The 15,529-nt window shown below is 30.3% G+C and overlaps 1 protein-coding gene across 1 annotated transcript; it reads left to right on the forward strand.

Annotated features, from left to right (window-relative positions):
- Positions 1–4,450: 4,450 nt before the first annotated feature.
- Positions 4,451–12,994, forward strand: LOC137819143 (SART-1 family protein DOT2). The gene is made up of 12 exons (XM_068622908.1): positions 4,451–4,647; positions 5,675–5,798; positions 5,901–5,952; positions 7,924–8,037; positions 8,119–8,215; positions 8,325–8,391; positions 8,477–8,536; positions 8,670–9,279; positions 9,633–10,009; positions 11,333–11,553; positions 12,462–12,546; positions 12,621–12,994. Exons 2-12 carry the CDS (start codon positions 5,676–5,678, stop codon positions 12,693–12,695), a joined length of 1,881 nt encoding a protein of 626 aa, XP_068479009.1. The 5' UTR covers positions 4,451–4,647; position 5,675; the 3' UTR covers positions 12,696–12,994.
- Positions 12,995–15,529: the final 2,535 nt, after the last annotated feature.

Genomic DNA, 15,529 nt, shown 5'->3' on the forward strand with positions numbered 1-15,529 from the left:
TTTTTTAGTTTAATTTGAATAAAGATAAATTATAAAATAAACGGTAATCTATAAAAATTAAGATTTTTTACAATGATTTAAATCTATAATATGATAATCAGGAATATTTTAAATCTAAAATTAACAAATATGTTTACATGACCTAAAAGTATATGGAATCATATTTGAAGTAAAATATTTAAATCATAATTATTTATTATATATGATAATGTATAATTAAATGATAACTTATTAGAGTATCCACTGGGAAATTTAATTTGAATATGAGAGAAAATAAAAACCAATTAACGGTCGTTGATTTTGATTGGTTTAAATTTTAAAAAAAATCAAATCCAAATCAAAGTAATCTTTTAAAAAGATTTAATTTAGATTATGTATGGTTAAAAACTTTACAAAAATAACTAATATTTTATAATAATGTGAAATTATATTGCACTTTAATCTTCCGACCTCAAATAGAAAAAATATTCAATCATCACATATTATTTATTTTGAAATTCAGTCTTTCGTTACGATTTTATATTTAAAAAGTGTGTCGATGAAAATATATTAAACATATTCTCATGCATAAGAATAAAAAAAATGAAAGAATTGATAATAAAACAATATTCTATTAAAAATGTATACATTTAATAAAAAAAATATTACTTTCTATTTATTTAAAGTTTTCAACTTTTCGTTATTAACAAACTCTATATTATATATAATTAGTAAGAGGAATTATTTATATATTTATAATCTTGATAAATATATATCAAGGGAAATTTTCTTATTAAATGAAACCTTTATTTTAATTTTTTTTCCTACTGTTTCATATAAATATCATTAATAATCTAATATATTTAATAAAAAAATTATTTTGTTAAAAATTTACTAAAATGATAAGAAGGAAGTATGGGTAAAATATTACATATAATTGTGCATCAATTTTAGTTAAGAAACTAATTTTTTTGAATGATTAGATATAAAATAAATATGGTTTAATAATAGAAGAAATCTAAGAAGCAATTAATTATCTTACAAGAACAAGTATATTGTGAAAATTAAAAAATTAAAAACTTGTTATACTTAGTTGTAAAATTTAAAACATGTAAAGTAGTTCAAATCCTTCTATATTTGTTTGTATTTTTTTAATAATATTTTTTTTCTATAGAGACATATGATTGTTTTTATTTAAAGTGTAAACTTAATGAGATGTGAAATTTCATGATAAACACTATAATTTTGAAATTTTTATCATCTATTTTTAAAATATAAATAAAAGATTGATTTATTTAGTATGTGGATAAAGAAAATTAACATAATTCAAAAATTGAGACATTATAATAGAGAAAAATATAATATTCTAGTAAACAATATTACATTATCTTTTAAATTAGTAAATATATCACTTTCCATCGATTAATAAACAATGCAAATTAACATTGTCTAAATCAATACAAGCAAGCAGAATAATTAACTACAAAATTAACAAACCATTAGAGGCAACAAACAAGAGCAAAAGATAACTAAATTTAAGCAAATTAAATATTGTGTTCATTGAGTCAAGAGTTCAAAAGAATTGATTCATAAAAACCTATTCATAGTATAACCAACCTTAGAATTTAAATAAAGATTCTATTACTTGTGAATAATGGGTGGAATAGGGAGTGGTGGGGTGAAGAAGTGTAACATCCTAAATAATATCTAAAACTATACTACATTATATGCATTTATCTACTTATATAACTTAAATATTTCCATAGATATAATTATACAATTCACCCAACATAGGACTTTGCAAAAATCATACATATTTTTTAAAAATAAATATAAACATTAACATGTAAAAATTGTCTATAAATTATCACATGAACTTACAATATCATTTACTACATATCAAATACGATCATCCAAGAATATAAACTAAAAAAAAGTCACTAAAGAATTTTTAATCAATCTTAAAGCAAAACACACAATGATTTATAATGAATCATCTAAAAAAAACAATACATTAATAATCACATTCTACATCATTAATCATTCTCAATCCAAACAAACTAATAACACTACAAATTATGTTTGACTTATGACTCACAACTACCATAAATTCTCAATTTCATCTTCTATGACTTCAAAATAATTTGAGACTTCATGAAATACTCACAAATGTGCATAATTAAGCGTGTCTTATCAAAGACTAACTCCTAATTCATCCATACATTTTCTCTAGCATAATAAAGTATAAGAGAGAATGAATCATTTATGACAATTTCCACCGAAAGATTAAAAAATTAAAAATATGAAATTAAATTACAAAATAAGAAGAAACCACAATCACAAATGTTTGATAAGTCGAGGAATATTTGTCTCCTTAAATTAACAAAGTAAAGATAAAAAAATCAAAATATTATACTATATGACCTAAAGAAGTTTCTCTCACGAGCATAAGATTTTGTTGAAAATGAGTCTTACTTATTACAAAAGTCAACATAAACTTATTTATAAGATTGACATAAGATTACTATGTTTATCCATTAATAAGTCATTCCAATAGATCATAAATTAACTAATAGAAAATAATGCCCATAAAAGTAATTATAAAAGTTATAGAAACAAATACAAGACTCAATACAAAAATTTCAAAATCCTATTTTAATCTTAAGTCTTAGTTTCATAAGTTGGGTAGTTCTTTGCACAAAATCTTATAAATATAGTGCAAGAACTTCCTTCAGTTTCAAAATCTTATAAATGTAGTGCAAAACCTTTTTTCCGTTTCTCACTAATTGATATCTTAATATATATGATTTAGACTATCGATGAAGCCAATATCTCATTTGCATTAATGAGTTTTTCTACTTAATATTACAAACTACATCTTGCTGAAAATATCTTTTTGTCATCCAATCAAGTAATTTCTTAACCAATTCCATTCATTCATATCATTTTCAATATCCAAACATAATAGTTTTCGTATACTTTCCTGTAAATTAAAGAAATTAAGTAAAATTTGAATCTTATAAACAAGAATGGTCACTTGAGTGAGATATTCTTACTTGAGCCCCATCTTTCTAAAGGAAAGAAAATTGTCTTAACTTCTTTCTCAACCAAATATTCAAATATCACTTCAACATTAGTATATTGTCACTTGATCGACGAAACTCTAAGAAGAGGGAATTTTTACCATGTATCTTTAGCTCGAGCATTCACTTGTCACTTAAGCAACCAAAACTCGAGAGAAGACCTAGTGCTAATAAGTATTGTCAGTTACTTAGGATGTTGCTTGAAGTGGATATTGACATTGCTTCATGGAGTACACTAGAGGAAGAATATGAAGTTATCCAAGTTTAGAAACTCTCAACAATCATAAAGAGATTTATGACTCTTTATTTCAAGCTTCGTACAAGGCTATCCTTTGAAGAAGATAGAGAAGTGATAAATTGTTAAGTGCCAAAACACTTTCAAAATCTTTTTGTGACCCTAAAAACTTTACAGTGAACATTGCAATGTTCATATAACAAAGTAGAAAAAATTCATATATTTGTATACGCGGTAAGACACTAACACTTTATAGTAAACAAACCATTTTGATCTTTGTGATCACATTCTTATACAAACCAATTTGTTTAACCATGAGCGTCTATGTTTCAAAAAAATACTCAACGTCTTAGTTAAGAGTGTCTGTCGTTCAAATACTCTACTTTAGCTATAAGTGGTCCACATAATATTCATTGGGTTAGTCAAGAGTGGTCGATGTCTGAACAATATTCAGTTTTTAGTTAGGAATAATTGTGTTCCAAACAATACATGAGATTTTAACAAAAAAATTAACGAGTGTTCAAATAATACTCGAATTTTTAGCTAAAAGTAATTGTTTTTTAAATAATATTGTAACTTAGTATAGTACTTTAGAGAGTGAAACTCAATAAGTCAATTAAGAAACCGACATAATATACACTTTTACACAAACCAATATAAAAATTAAAGAGTAAATTTTTTTCCCCTCATCCTTGTTCATTGCATATATATTATAATGCATTAACTACAGAATGAGAGACTTGCATATTAATTTTAAGATTTTTTACTAGTCTATTACGTAATATTTTCACATATTTTCTACACTATATAATTATTCTATAGTATATAATTATTATGTAAGAATGAGACAAAAATTAAAGTTTATGAACAAATAAATTTTAATTAAAAATTAGAACATATGTATGTAAGTATTATTTATAATAAAGATAAAAGAATTTTTTTATCTATTTTACAATTTGAGACATTATGAATGTTATAACGCTATAGGCAATTGCAACTTCTTTTTAAAGATACATACCTTTCAAGTATGTATATTTATATTTTTGTAACGTTAATAAATGTATCTTATTATTTTTATGAATAATTAATTAATATAATAAAAAAATTAATGCACTTTAAAATATATATTATTTTATTAAAATTATTTTTTATTAAAGGGTAAAATTTTCAAGGAGATTTTACAAAGCAACTTTGTCTTCGTTCCTCCTCCCACTGAACAAAAACAACATCCTTTGGTAGACGAAACGCTGCGTTTCGAGCGTCAGTAGTGACACCCAAATTCTGAACTGAACCAAAGCCTGTTTTCGTTCGCATCCGAAGGTTTCGTTTCAATTCGAAAGCTCTCTCAAGGTACTTTGGTTTCAACATATTTTTTCAACATTCTCAATTTCAATTCATCATGTTTTTTCTTTTTGTTTATTCAAATTCGCGAATTCGGTTCTTCACCGCCTGAGTTTGCGTTCCCATCTAGGGTTTGGTGTCTGCCTTTAAGGTGTTTGATAAATGTTTTCATTGCGTTATTTTGTATTCGAATTTCAGTTTCAGAACTTTCGAAGTTAGGTTTGTAATACAGGAGCTGATACATTGTTAAACTTGTTTATTTATTTGTTAAGGTTTCTGGTTTAATTGTTAGGAGCTAGTTAGTTATTTGATCTTGGGTACGATGGTTTTGGTTTGCTAGTTTGTGTCAATTTCATTAGGGTAGGATATTAGAAACTCGTGTATTTTTTTTTTAAGTTTTCTTGCTGACGGGAAGGGAATTGGAGGAGGTGGATGTAGAATTACTTCCCACTGTTTGGATGTTTAAGTAAGGAAAGCTTTTGCTTGCTTCTATTGTTTAGGAGTTGTAGTTAAGATTAAAGGAAGGAAGTCCCCATCCCTCTTGTTAGTTTGTTTGGATATGTTTTAAAAATGAAATGCCATTATGTTATGATTTCTTTAGGAGCTTTTTATTACCCCTACCGTAAGGTTCTCTCTAGTTTCTTAGAAAGCAATGTTTCCCTTTTCAGTTTTTGTTTCAGAACATATGATTAATTGAAAAAAATTAGACATTATTTTCGTTAATTTTTTAAGCAAATGTCTCTTAAATAAAAGTAATCCTTCACCTTGGGGTGAAAGGAAGAGGATCACATATCTCTCAATTTGCCTCCTTAAAAATCTTCTAAACAAGGATTTTAGTTACATATCCCCCTCCTTCCCCTTACCTCCATCCGAACATAACATAATGTTATTTAAATTTTGGCTTTTTTTATGCTAGCATTTCTGCTGTCAACTTACTGGCATATTTTGATGATTGTGTTCTTAGTACTACATTTCTAGGCTTAAAACTTGAAAGCATGAGACTTTTATGTTTTGATAATATTCTTATTTTGGACAGTATGAAAGAATCAAGGACAAAGAAACAGTCTGAAGCCGATTCTGAGATTTCAGCATGGGTTACAAAAAGCCGCAAGATAGAAAAGAAAAAAGCATTGCAGCTCTCAAAGATTTTTGAGGAGCAGGTTTTCCCCAACTTCATGTTGTACCTATATTTTATGATCTGTAAGATACTGTTTCTCCCAGTTTAAAGATGTAATCATTACAACATGCTAAAAACTTCACAGGACAACATTGCAGTAGAGGGAAGTGACGATGAGGATACAGCCCAACACACTGGTAAATTTCTCCGTTTCTTTTTCCTCCCTTCCCCACCTATTGTCCAAAGAAATTATTTTTGAATTCCCGATTTATTGTTAGAGGTTTTGGGATAACTTTTAAGAACAGCTAGAAACTTTTGGGGTTGATAAATGTTATGACTTTACTCCTGTGTTGCATAATAATATGAAAGATTATACAATAGATGTATATTCAAATTAAATAAAACATGAAAGATTCATATTTTTATGCAATGAGCTGGCATATTTTCATTAATGGTGATTTTTTCTTTATTTCTTATTAAAATGAAGTGTCAAGAATAAATAATAAAAGTTTTACTACTCTTTAAGCACAATTACTTTTAACACCATTATACTAATTATATTCACAATTAAAGTTAGGCATTTAATCAATGGGTAGCTCCTTGTTATTTCATTATAATTCTTTATAAGCTCCCTGCAGCTTAAAACTTTAAAGTCCTTGTAGTCGTAAAGTTTTATAATTAACTTCATAAAAGCTAAAACTTTTCAAGTTGCATTAGCTGCTGTTGACATATTATTTTATAGGTGAAACTTGCATTTTTTGCGCCATCCCCATCTTTCCCTTGCCCATCTTATTTTTTCGCATTAACTTATTTTCCAAAAAGCATTTTGTTTCCAAATACCTAATTACCTTGGTGGAGGAAATTCTTCTAACTGGGACTAATGAAGTATCCAACATTGCTGGTAGTGGCAAAGAGGAAATTCTTTCAGAAATGCAAATTCTTCCCTTCATTTCATCTTAATTTGTCTTTTCAAAATCAACATCTAGATTTTATATGACTTATTTCTAGTGAGGGAATAACTACAAGGATAAAAACAGGAGAAACACAAACTATTTTTTTGTAGAAATTATTGTTGGACTGATTGTTCAACAGATTATAAATCCTCTTTCTTATCTTTTGATTGTTCTTTCCTCTCTCTCTCTCTCTCGTGAGTCTTTCTTTTCTTTTGGTTAAACTTTTGGCAATAAGAATAAATAAAGCTATTTGTGTGTATAATGGGAGACTTGTCAGCGTGGCTGATGGAACTGAGAAATTCAGTTGACTGGATGATCTGTTGGCAGATTCATGCCTAACTAACCTTTTTGGTAGGTTTATTCCAGAAAGAGGTGTAGGAATCTGCCTTGTGGCAGATTATATGAGCAATTATTCTATGTCTGGTGTGATAACATACGGTTATTAGGTTCAGTAATGTATTTTTAGGAGCATTTATTTTTATGTATGATCTGATGGTTATTAGTTATTATGTTTTATAGAATTGTTTATTTAATTTTTTGCATATGATGCGTTCTGTATGAAAATAGGGCTAGTTAGAGAGTGAATTTGAAAGTTCTTTGGATTCTCTGTTAAAACTCTGGCTTCTGCTGTAATTTTCTATTCTATGTGGGACCTAAGTCTAAAATTCCAGTTGTATTCTGTCAATGTCTGCATTGGCCAATGTGTACTTGTACTCTACATTGTGCATGTCCTACAAATTAGGTTGGTGACTATGGTCAAAATGTAAAACCACCTGGACCACCAAAGTCAACAAATCCATTTGAATCAGATTTATTTATTATAAATGGCTAAGAAACTTGTTATAATGATAGAAATAAGGAGTATATACTATATAATCAAGAATATCTAGATTATATATGTATTTTACCATTTGTATAAATTATATGCAATTTATCCATTGCATTTTTTATAGTGCGGGCATTCACCTATCCACTATACTACAATAGCAGTTGATTAGTCGAACACTTTGCCACCATTTGATATGGACAACTATGGTTGACGAACAACCTGATTGGTATTGATGATGTCCAATGCCACCTGAGAAACTGTTGTTAAAAGTTAAAACACTACATCCAACAGCTTAGGGCATTTAAGTTCTTGGAGGGTTATGAATCTTTGTTTGATTGTTGATAATCTGGTTGACAAAATATACTTGTATATTGAATATCTGACAGAGAACTTGGCGGGGCTGAAAGTTCTCCATGGCCTTGATAAAGTTATGGAAGGCGGTACAGTAGTTCTAACTATTAAAGATCAGCCCATACTTGCTGATGGTGATGTTAATGAAGGTACAATTGCTTGCTGCACAGTTTGTGTAAGTTTGAAGTGTGTGACACATCTTAGTTAGAGTTTTTGTTCTCACATGGCAGATGTTGATATGCTCGAGAACATTGAAATTGGAGAGCAGAAACAACGAGACGAGGCTTATAAAGCGGCAAAAAAGAAAACTGGTGTTTATGATGATAAGTAAGACGTTCTCATTGCTTTGAATCTGTTAGTGAAATAATGGGATATAAACTAAAATGAACTAATGAAAAAGAAAGAATTTGTATTAAGACTGTTCTCTCAATTTCAGGTTCAATGATGATCCCTTCTCGGAGAAGAAAATGTTGCCACAATATGATGATCCAGTTGCAGAAGAGGTTTGCTACTCTTGTTACATTCCAAAAAAAGGATGAGTAGGGTAGTTTTTGTGAATTCATGTACTCATTAGATTCTTCTATTCAGGGTGTAACTTTGGATGAAAAGGGACGATTCTCAGGTGAAGCTGAGAAGAAACTTGAAGAGGTTAATTATGCTTTTGTTTTATGAAATATTGTCATGGCCATTCTGTTCTTCTCTTCCTATTGTGATGGACATTCTTTTTATCTGTTTTGCTTTTTTCATTTTTTCCTGAGGGGTATCTTTTTCTACCTTCCAGCTGCGAAGAAGGTTATCAGGTGTTTCCACGAATACCTTTGAAGATCTTACTTCATATGGAAAGGTATCATCAGATTACTATACTCATGAAGAAATGCTAAAATTTAAGAAGCCTAAGAAGAAAAAATCCTTGCGGAAGAAAGATAAGCTGGACATTAAGGCCCTTGAAGCTGAAGCTGTTTCTTCAGGATTGGGTGTTGGTGACCTGGGTTCTCGGAGCAGTGTGAGGAGGCAAGCTATCAAAGAAGAGCAAGAAAGATTAGATGCTAAGATGAGAAGTAATGCTTACCAGTCTGCTTATGCTAAAGCAGATGAAGCCTCCAAATTGCTGCGGGAACAAACTCTCAATGTTAAAACAGAAGATGATGAAACTCCAGCTTTTGTAGATGATGATGAGGATCTTCGTAAATCCTTAGAGAAAGCAAGAAGATTAGCTCTTAAAAAGCATGAGGAAGGAGGGGCATCTGGTCCTCAAGCTATCGCGTTGCTTGCTACTTCTAATCATGATAATGAGACTGATAGTCAAAACCCTACGGCTGGAGAGTCACGAGAAAACAAGGTGGTCTTCACAGAGATGGAAGAATTTGTCTGGGGTCTCCACATTGATGAAGGTAATTCTGATTTATTTGTGGTTTCTAATATAATGAATTTCATACTACTTCATGAGTATGACTGTCCTGTTTAAGTGTAAAAGTGGATCAGTTTTCTTTTTATTTCCATTTGGATTGCTAGAATTCTGGTGATTGTTGGCTATCTTCTATATAATATTTATTCCATTACATCTATGTCAATGACAATAATAATTTGAATGTTCGTGATGTGATCTTTCATTTTTATGTTGAGTACAGAATGTGCTCCGACTTGTAAATTCTTTGTAAGCATTTTGGAAGTGGTTGCCCATACAGTGTATTATGGGGAAGCTGATAGTAGATATAACTTAGGTATGTTACTTTATACTTTTCAGAGGCACGTAAACCAGAAAGTGAAGACGTTTTCATGCATGATGATGAAGAGGTTATAGTTCCTGATGAAGAAAAGACTAACGTGGCTGGTGGATGGACCGAAGTTCAAGAAACTAATGAAGATGAACAACCCAATACAGAAGACAAAGAGGAAATAGTTCCTGATGAAACTATCCATGAAGTTGCTGTAGGGAAAGGATTGTCAGGTGCTTTGAAATTGCTTAAAGAGCGAGGGACACTTAAGGAAAGCATTGAATGGGGTGGCAGAAACATGGACAAGAAGAAAAGTAAATTGGTTGGAATTGTAGATGATGATGAGAAGGAAACTCAGAAAAAAAGGGAGATTCGCATTGAAAGGACTGATGAATTTGGGAGAATCGTAAGTTTTCCACATTCTTTACCTTTTATTTTAATTTTTAAAGGCACCAATATAGTATTGTGCAGGATCACTGCATTGATATGTTTTCCTTGGAATAAAATAATTAGACAAACTTTAAGATCAGTCACTTGATAATGCTTTATACACATTGAATTTCATTAATTCAACTTTTTGTTGAGAGTTCTCAATGATTAAGTTGAATATACAAAACTTCATATAATTTAGTTACAGGAATACATGCAAGTTTAATTCATCTAAAAGTTGACATTCGTGATCATCAAGATAATGTCACATAATTCAGCAGTTGGGTTTATCAAATCTGTATTCTAGAATTATTTATTAAGTGGAACAAGTTTGTTGGATTTATCCTTTTCTTTTATTTGAGAATATGACGTTCAACCTCTTCAATAGTAATATATCATCAGGTCGACTTTTTATTAGAGCAGTAACATAATCGCATTCTTGAGGTAAGCCTTCTAGAATTGCATTGAGGTGTTTTTTAGTGAAACAGGTTCACCAATTGAATGAAGAGAATCAACTAACGCTTTAATGGGAAGTAAAAATTCATTGACAAGACAATTATTAAGTATGTAATTGCACAGTTCAGATTGTAATTGTCGTACATTAGTACATTAGTGTACCTTTAATGAGTGAACTTTAGTTCATTAGTGTACCTAGAAAGGATTGAACTAAAGAAAGAAGTTTGTAACCATGCAAGAAGGAGTTGATCCTGTTTCCAAGAGATATACTCTGGATTGGTATGATTCGTACAATGAGATATTGGAGACAATGAACCTTGATTACTGATTTAATTTGCTGTCACTAGAGAAGAAAATTCTTATCTTCAAGCTTCTCAGAAATATGATGAGGGCATTATCCTCTATATGATATAGTGGATTTTAAGCTTTTTGCAATTTTCCACCGTCAACTATTGCCAACACTGTTTGTAGTGTACATAAACCTTTCTCTTTCAGCTTAGTTTTAGTTTCTTCATGGTATCCATCCAGAGCTTGATGAAGCCACAACGATGATTAGTGATCTTGCTCTTGTTAATTCATCTCCACCACCACTGTCAACAGCTGTGGACACTACTTCTACACCACCGCCGTCACAATCTACCCCTCCTATCCCCTACATCTACCTTAACTAGTTCTTCATGGTTTGGGTGCTTAGTGATTATAATAAAAATGAAACTGAACCTTGAAATTGCTACTATCATAAATGCATTTATTAATCAGCTGTAAATTCTTTCCAAGTTTCAGTTTTCAAATTGTTGTGGAACATCACTCGTCCTTCTTTGACTTATTCTTTTGTTGATTCCAGTTGACCCCTAAGGAAGCCTTTCGAATGATTTCTCATAAGTTCCACGGTAAAGGACCAGGAAAAATGAAGCAAGAGAAGCGTATGAAGCAATATCAAGAAGAATTGAAGATGAAGCAAATGAAGAGTTCAGATACACCATCACTGTCTGTGGAGAGAATGAGGGAAGCTCAAGCCCGTTTGCAGACCCCCTATCTTGTTCTTAGTGGTCATGTTAAACCAGGGTATGTTTTTAATTTTATGCAAACCAATAATTCCTGAAGTTTTAATTTAAAATCTGTGTGCATGAAATGAAATGAGAAACTTGGAGCATGTCTCGTTTTGTGATTTACTGATAAAGTTATTGTTGGGATGACGGGACATGCATCTGAAACTAAGATAATTTCCTTTCCATAGTCTGAAAACACCGTACTCTCTTTTAATTCATGTCTCATTTTGGTGTAAAGGCCAGTTTGTGCTGGTGCATATAGTGATCTGTATCTTTGATTGTTTATCTAGAATAGAGGGCAGGCTTTGTATTGTATATAACTTAGTTCTATTAATTCCTTGTATTTTCCTTTTTTCATGATGAGATTGCCAGTCCATTTCTTGTCATTTAATTTTCATCTCAGTTTTTTGGCAAAAAAAAGTCCAGTTATTCCCCTTACCAGCTTTCAGAACCCATTTTAAAATTTACAGAAATTGTTGGTGGCAAAAAGTGATTTTGGCATGCTAAGAAGTAACTAGAGTTAATGTCAAACTGCTTTGATTGGGCCCAATAGGACTGTCACGGGATGCTGGTCACCTTTTGTATTGTATTCACTATCTAGTATGTCTGCTGCTTTGTGATCCTTCGTAGCATTCTTGGGGTTGGCCATTTTGTAGTGTTTCCAGATTAACTGCTCTGGAAGTTGGAACAGTGTATTGTTTTAGGAGTTGCATTACGAAACCTATTTTTATTATTTTCCCTATGATATGATGGCAGTAAAAATTAAAGGTCTTGTACTGAATTTCGAAAGTCTTCGAAAATATCAAAGGAATTATGTAAATATTGCAAGCATGGTTTTGTGTAGTTTCTTCTATCTTCTCTTATTTCCTTGTTTTGCTTAGTTGGTATACCAATGTATGGGACTGTTTGATTTTTTATTGGCAGACAAACTAGTGACCCAAAAAGTGGTTTTGCAACTGTTGAGAAGGATCTTCCTGGTGGCTTGACACCTATGCTTGGTGATCGAAAGGTAATTCAGGGCGTGTTTAAGCTTTTATGGTATATTTTTCAGATGTTTATGTTAATATTTTTTAATTGTTTCAGGTAGAGCATTTTCTGGGAATTAAGAGGAAAGCTGAGACATCAAACTCGGATAACCCAAAGAAGCCCAAATCATAATTCCTTGGTGTACTTGTATTTTAAGATAATATTCCTGTAAGCTTAGAAGTTGGACCCTTCGTCTTCATCTATTCTGTTGCTGACTGCTGATGATTTGCAGCAGAATTTAGTGTTAATTTCGTTGGTAAAACTTGATTTTCTTGGAAGTTGTATGTTGGTAGAAAATTTAAGGAACTAGCAACCTCACAACGCCAGTGGCTGTATTGTTCTCCATTCCATGCGGTCCAGAATTAGCGATTCCTTTTGTACAAATAAGAGTTTATTTTCAATATATTAATTACAATTTTGGATTGTGGATTTCTCTTTGGATGGTCTAGAACTTCTGTTCACATCCAGGTTCACAATGACAGACAATTCCTTGAGAAAAATCTATCGTTTCTCCCTAAGGGAGTTGTAGATCATCTAAGATATTCTCTCTTTGCTTGTAGATCATCTGAGAAAAATCTAATGTTGCACCTTAGGAGAGAGAATGTGACATTTAATTGAATAAAAAAGGATGGAAAATAAATTAAGTGAGGGAAAGAAGAAGAACCAGAAAGGTGAGATGAAGAAGAGTACTTGCGTGAATGTAAGAGAGGAAGAGTTAAAATAACGTGTGTAAAAGAAGAAAATGTACAAGAGTAAAGAAAAGAAAGAGTGATGTTATTCTTAGTAAAATCCATCATGTTTTTAGGTCTTCCCTTAGTCAAACATGGGCAAGTTGTAACCTTGTTGACTTCATACGGAGTTTGAACAATTTTAAACCAATTTAATTCATAGAATGCCTCATTATGAAATCTTCCTATAAAATTATTCAATTTGTTATACTATTTAATTTATAATTACAAACCTTTTCATTATAGGTAAAAGTTGAGTATATATTACGTTTATTGTTTCTTTTATTTTAAATAAGAGCATAATATTGAGTTTGTGATGTAAACTTAAGATGATATATGTGTAGAATAATATATAATTAGTCTTGCATTTTATCTACAATATCTAAATTCATTTTATTTTGGACCAATAATGCTCTTTTACATTTCTATAATACATTTTTTTAAAGATATTTTCATCCTTTTAAAGTAGGCACAAAGGCAGGTATTTAAAGTAAATAATTTAACTAAATAAGTCTATTAATACAATTTGTAATTTAGTTTTCTTAGTTTTTAATCTGAATTGGAATTTAGATTCTTTTGTTTAGATTAACACCTTGACTTCATTAATTATGTGCTTTTTAGAGAAAAGTTTATTAGAAAGATAAAAAGAAAAGATGCAAATAAATCCAACAAACCATAGATGATCAGATCAAACTCATTTAAAATTAAGTAAACTTATATTCTAGAAGTCCAAATGGATTTATTGAGAAATACTAGTCCAATCCAATATTAGTCAATTTTTCAACATATTTGTTATTTTCTTTATAAATGTGGATAACAAAATAACTAATAGCTTTATACATTCACATATAACAAGTTAATCATTCTATTATTCATGACATAATGAAAGTACTTTTAAAGACAATCACAACCAAAGAATAATCACATTCTAGTTATAAAAAAAAATATCCATTAGCAATCGTGATTTAACTAATCAAGATGATACACACAAATTTTTATTTCAAAGCTAACTCAACACCCAAAAAAGAAGAGTTTCAATGTACTCACTAACATTATATCTAAGAATTTCACTATCAAACCAAGAGCTCCTATAGTTGCACCATCAACATCACTTTACAAAACCAATACAAGACACTTTCCAAAACATAAGAAATACTTTTGAAGCTTTTCTAGCATGAACTTGAATACCACAATAAATCAAAGTTCAAAGACCAATCCACTATTAGCCATTATATCCTTAGACATGTTTCCCATTCGATCACAACTGCTAATAATAATGGATAAAGTTGATATATGCAAGTTAAGAAGCATTTCTCATCTTCCAAATAATCCATATTAATGATAGTCTTTTTCTTTACTAGAACCTGAAAATTGGAACTATAATCTAGAACACTCATTAAGAAAGAGTGATGTTAAATAACACAATTTAAGACATCCTACAACCAATACAAAAAATAAGTTATACTTTTTTGCAATGTAAAATTAATGTTTTATATTTTCCTAATTATCATGTCAAAGTTGACAAACTGAACTAAGATGAATCCCACATTGTTTCAATTCATAACTTTATGAGACATAAATCCATCTACAACCCTAGTCCACATAGGTTGATAATAACGCCAACTTCATATCATCCAAAACATTGGTAAGAATATCTATTTTAGGAGGTGAGTTTAAGCATAACTCATCCTTACAAAATTGACTTATAAGGTAAGGATTGTCCCCACTTATATATAGTAAATTGGTCTTATTTCTAGTAGATGTAGGATCTTCAACACACTCCTTTTATGTTGAGGCATAAACATATTGTACACGAGATTACATATTTGCAGGTGGTCCGATAATGATATGATAGTGAGTGACACAAAAGGCCCCTCGTCAGGATAAACTCTAATACCATATTAGGAAGTGAGTTTAAGTTTAACTCATCCTCACAAAATTGACTTATAAGATAACGATTGTCCCCACTTATATATTGTACATTTACTTGTAAATTGGCCATTCCAAACATCCTTTACCTTTGTCTTTAAAAGATAAGCATTTTCCTCTAGAATTTTAACCATATGCAATTACGAAATATCCTCTCTTTAATCCAACACCCATCTAGAATGATCTTCAAAATCTCTAATCCAAGTTTTGCTATATTACAAAATAGAATAGAGATGAACAAAAGAGAACAAAGATGAACAAAAGAGTAAACTGAAGACAAAGGATATGAGAATGAATATCTCTTCTTTC

Source organism: Phaseolus vulgaris, chromosome 11 (genome assembly GCF_000499845.2).
Source record: "Phaseolus vulgaris cultivar G19833 chromosome 11, P. vulgaris v2.0, whole genome shotgun sequence".
Taxonomy (NCBI): domain Eukaryota; kingdom Viridiplantae; phylum Streptophyta; class Magnoliopsida; order Fabales; family Fabaceae; genus Phaseolus; species Phaseolus vulgaris.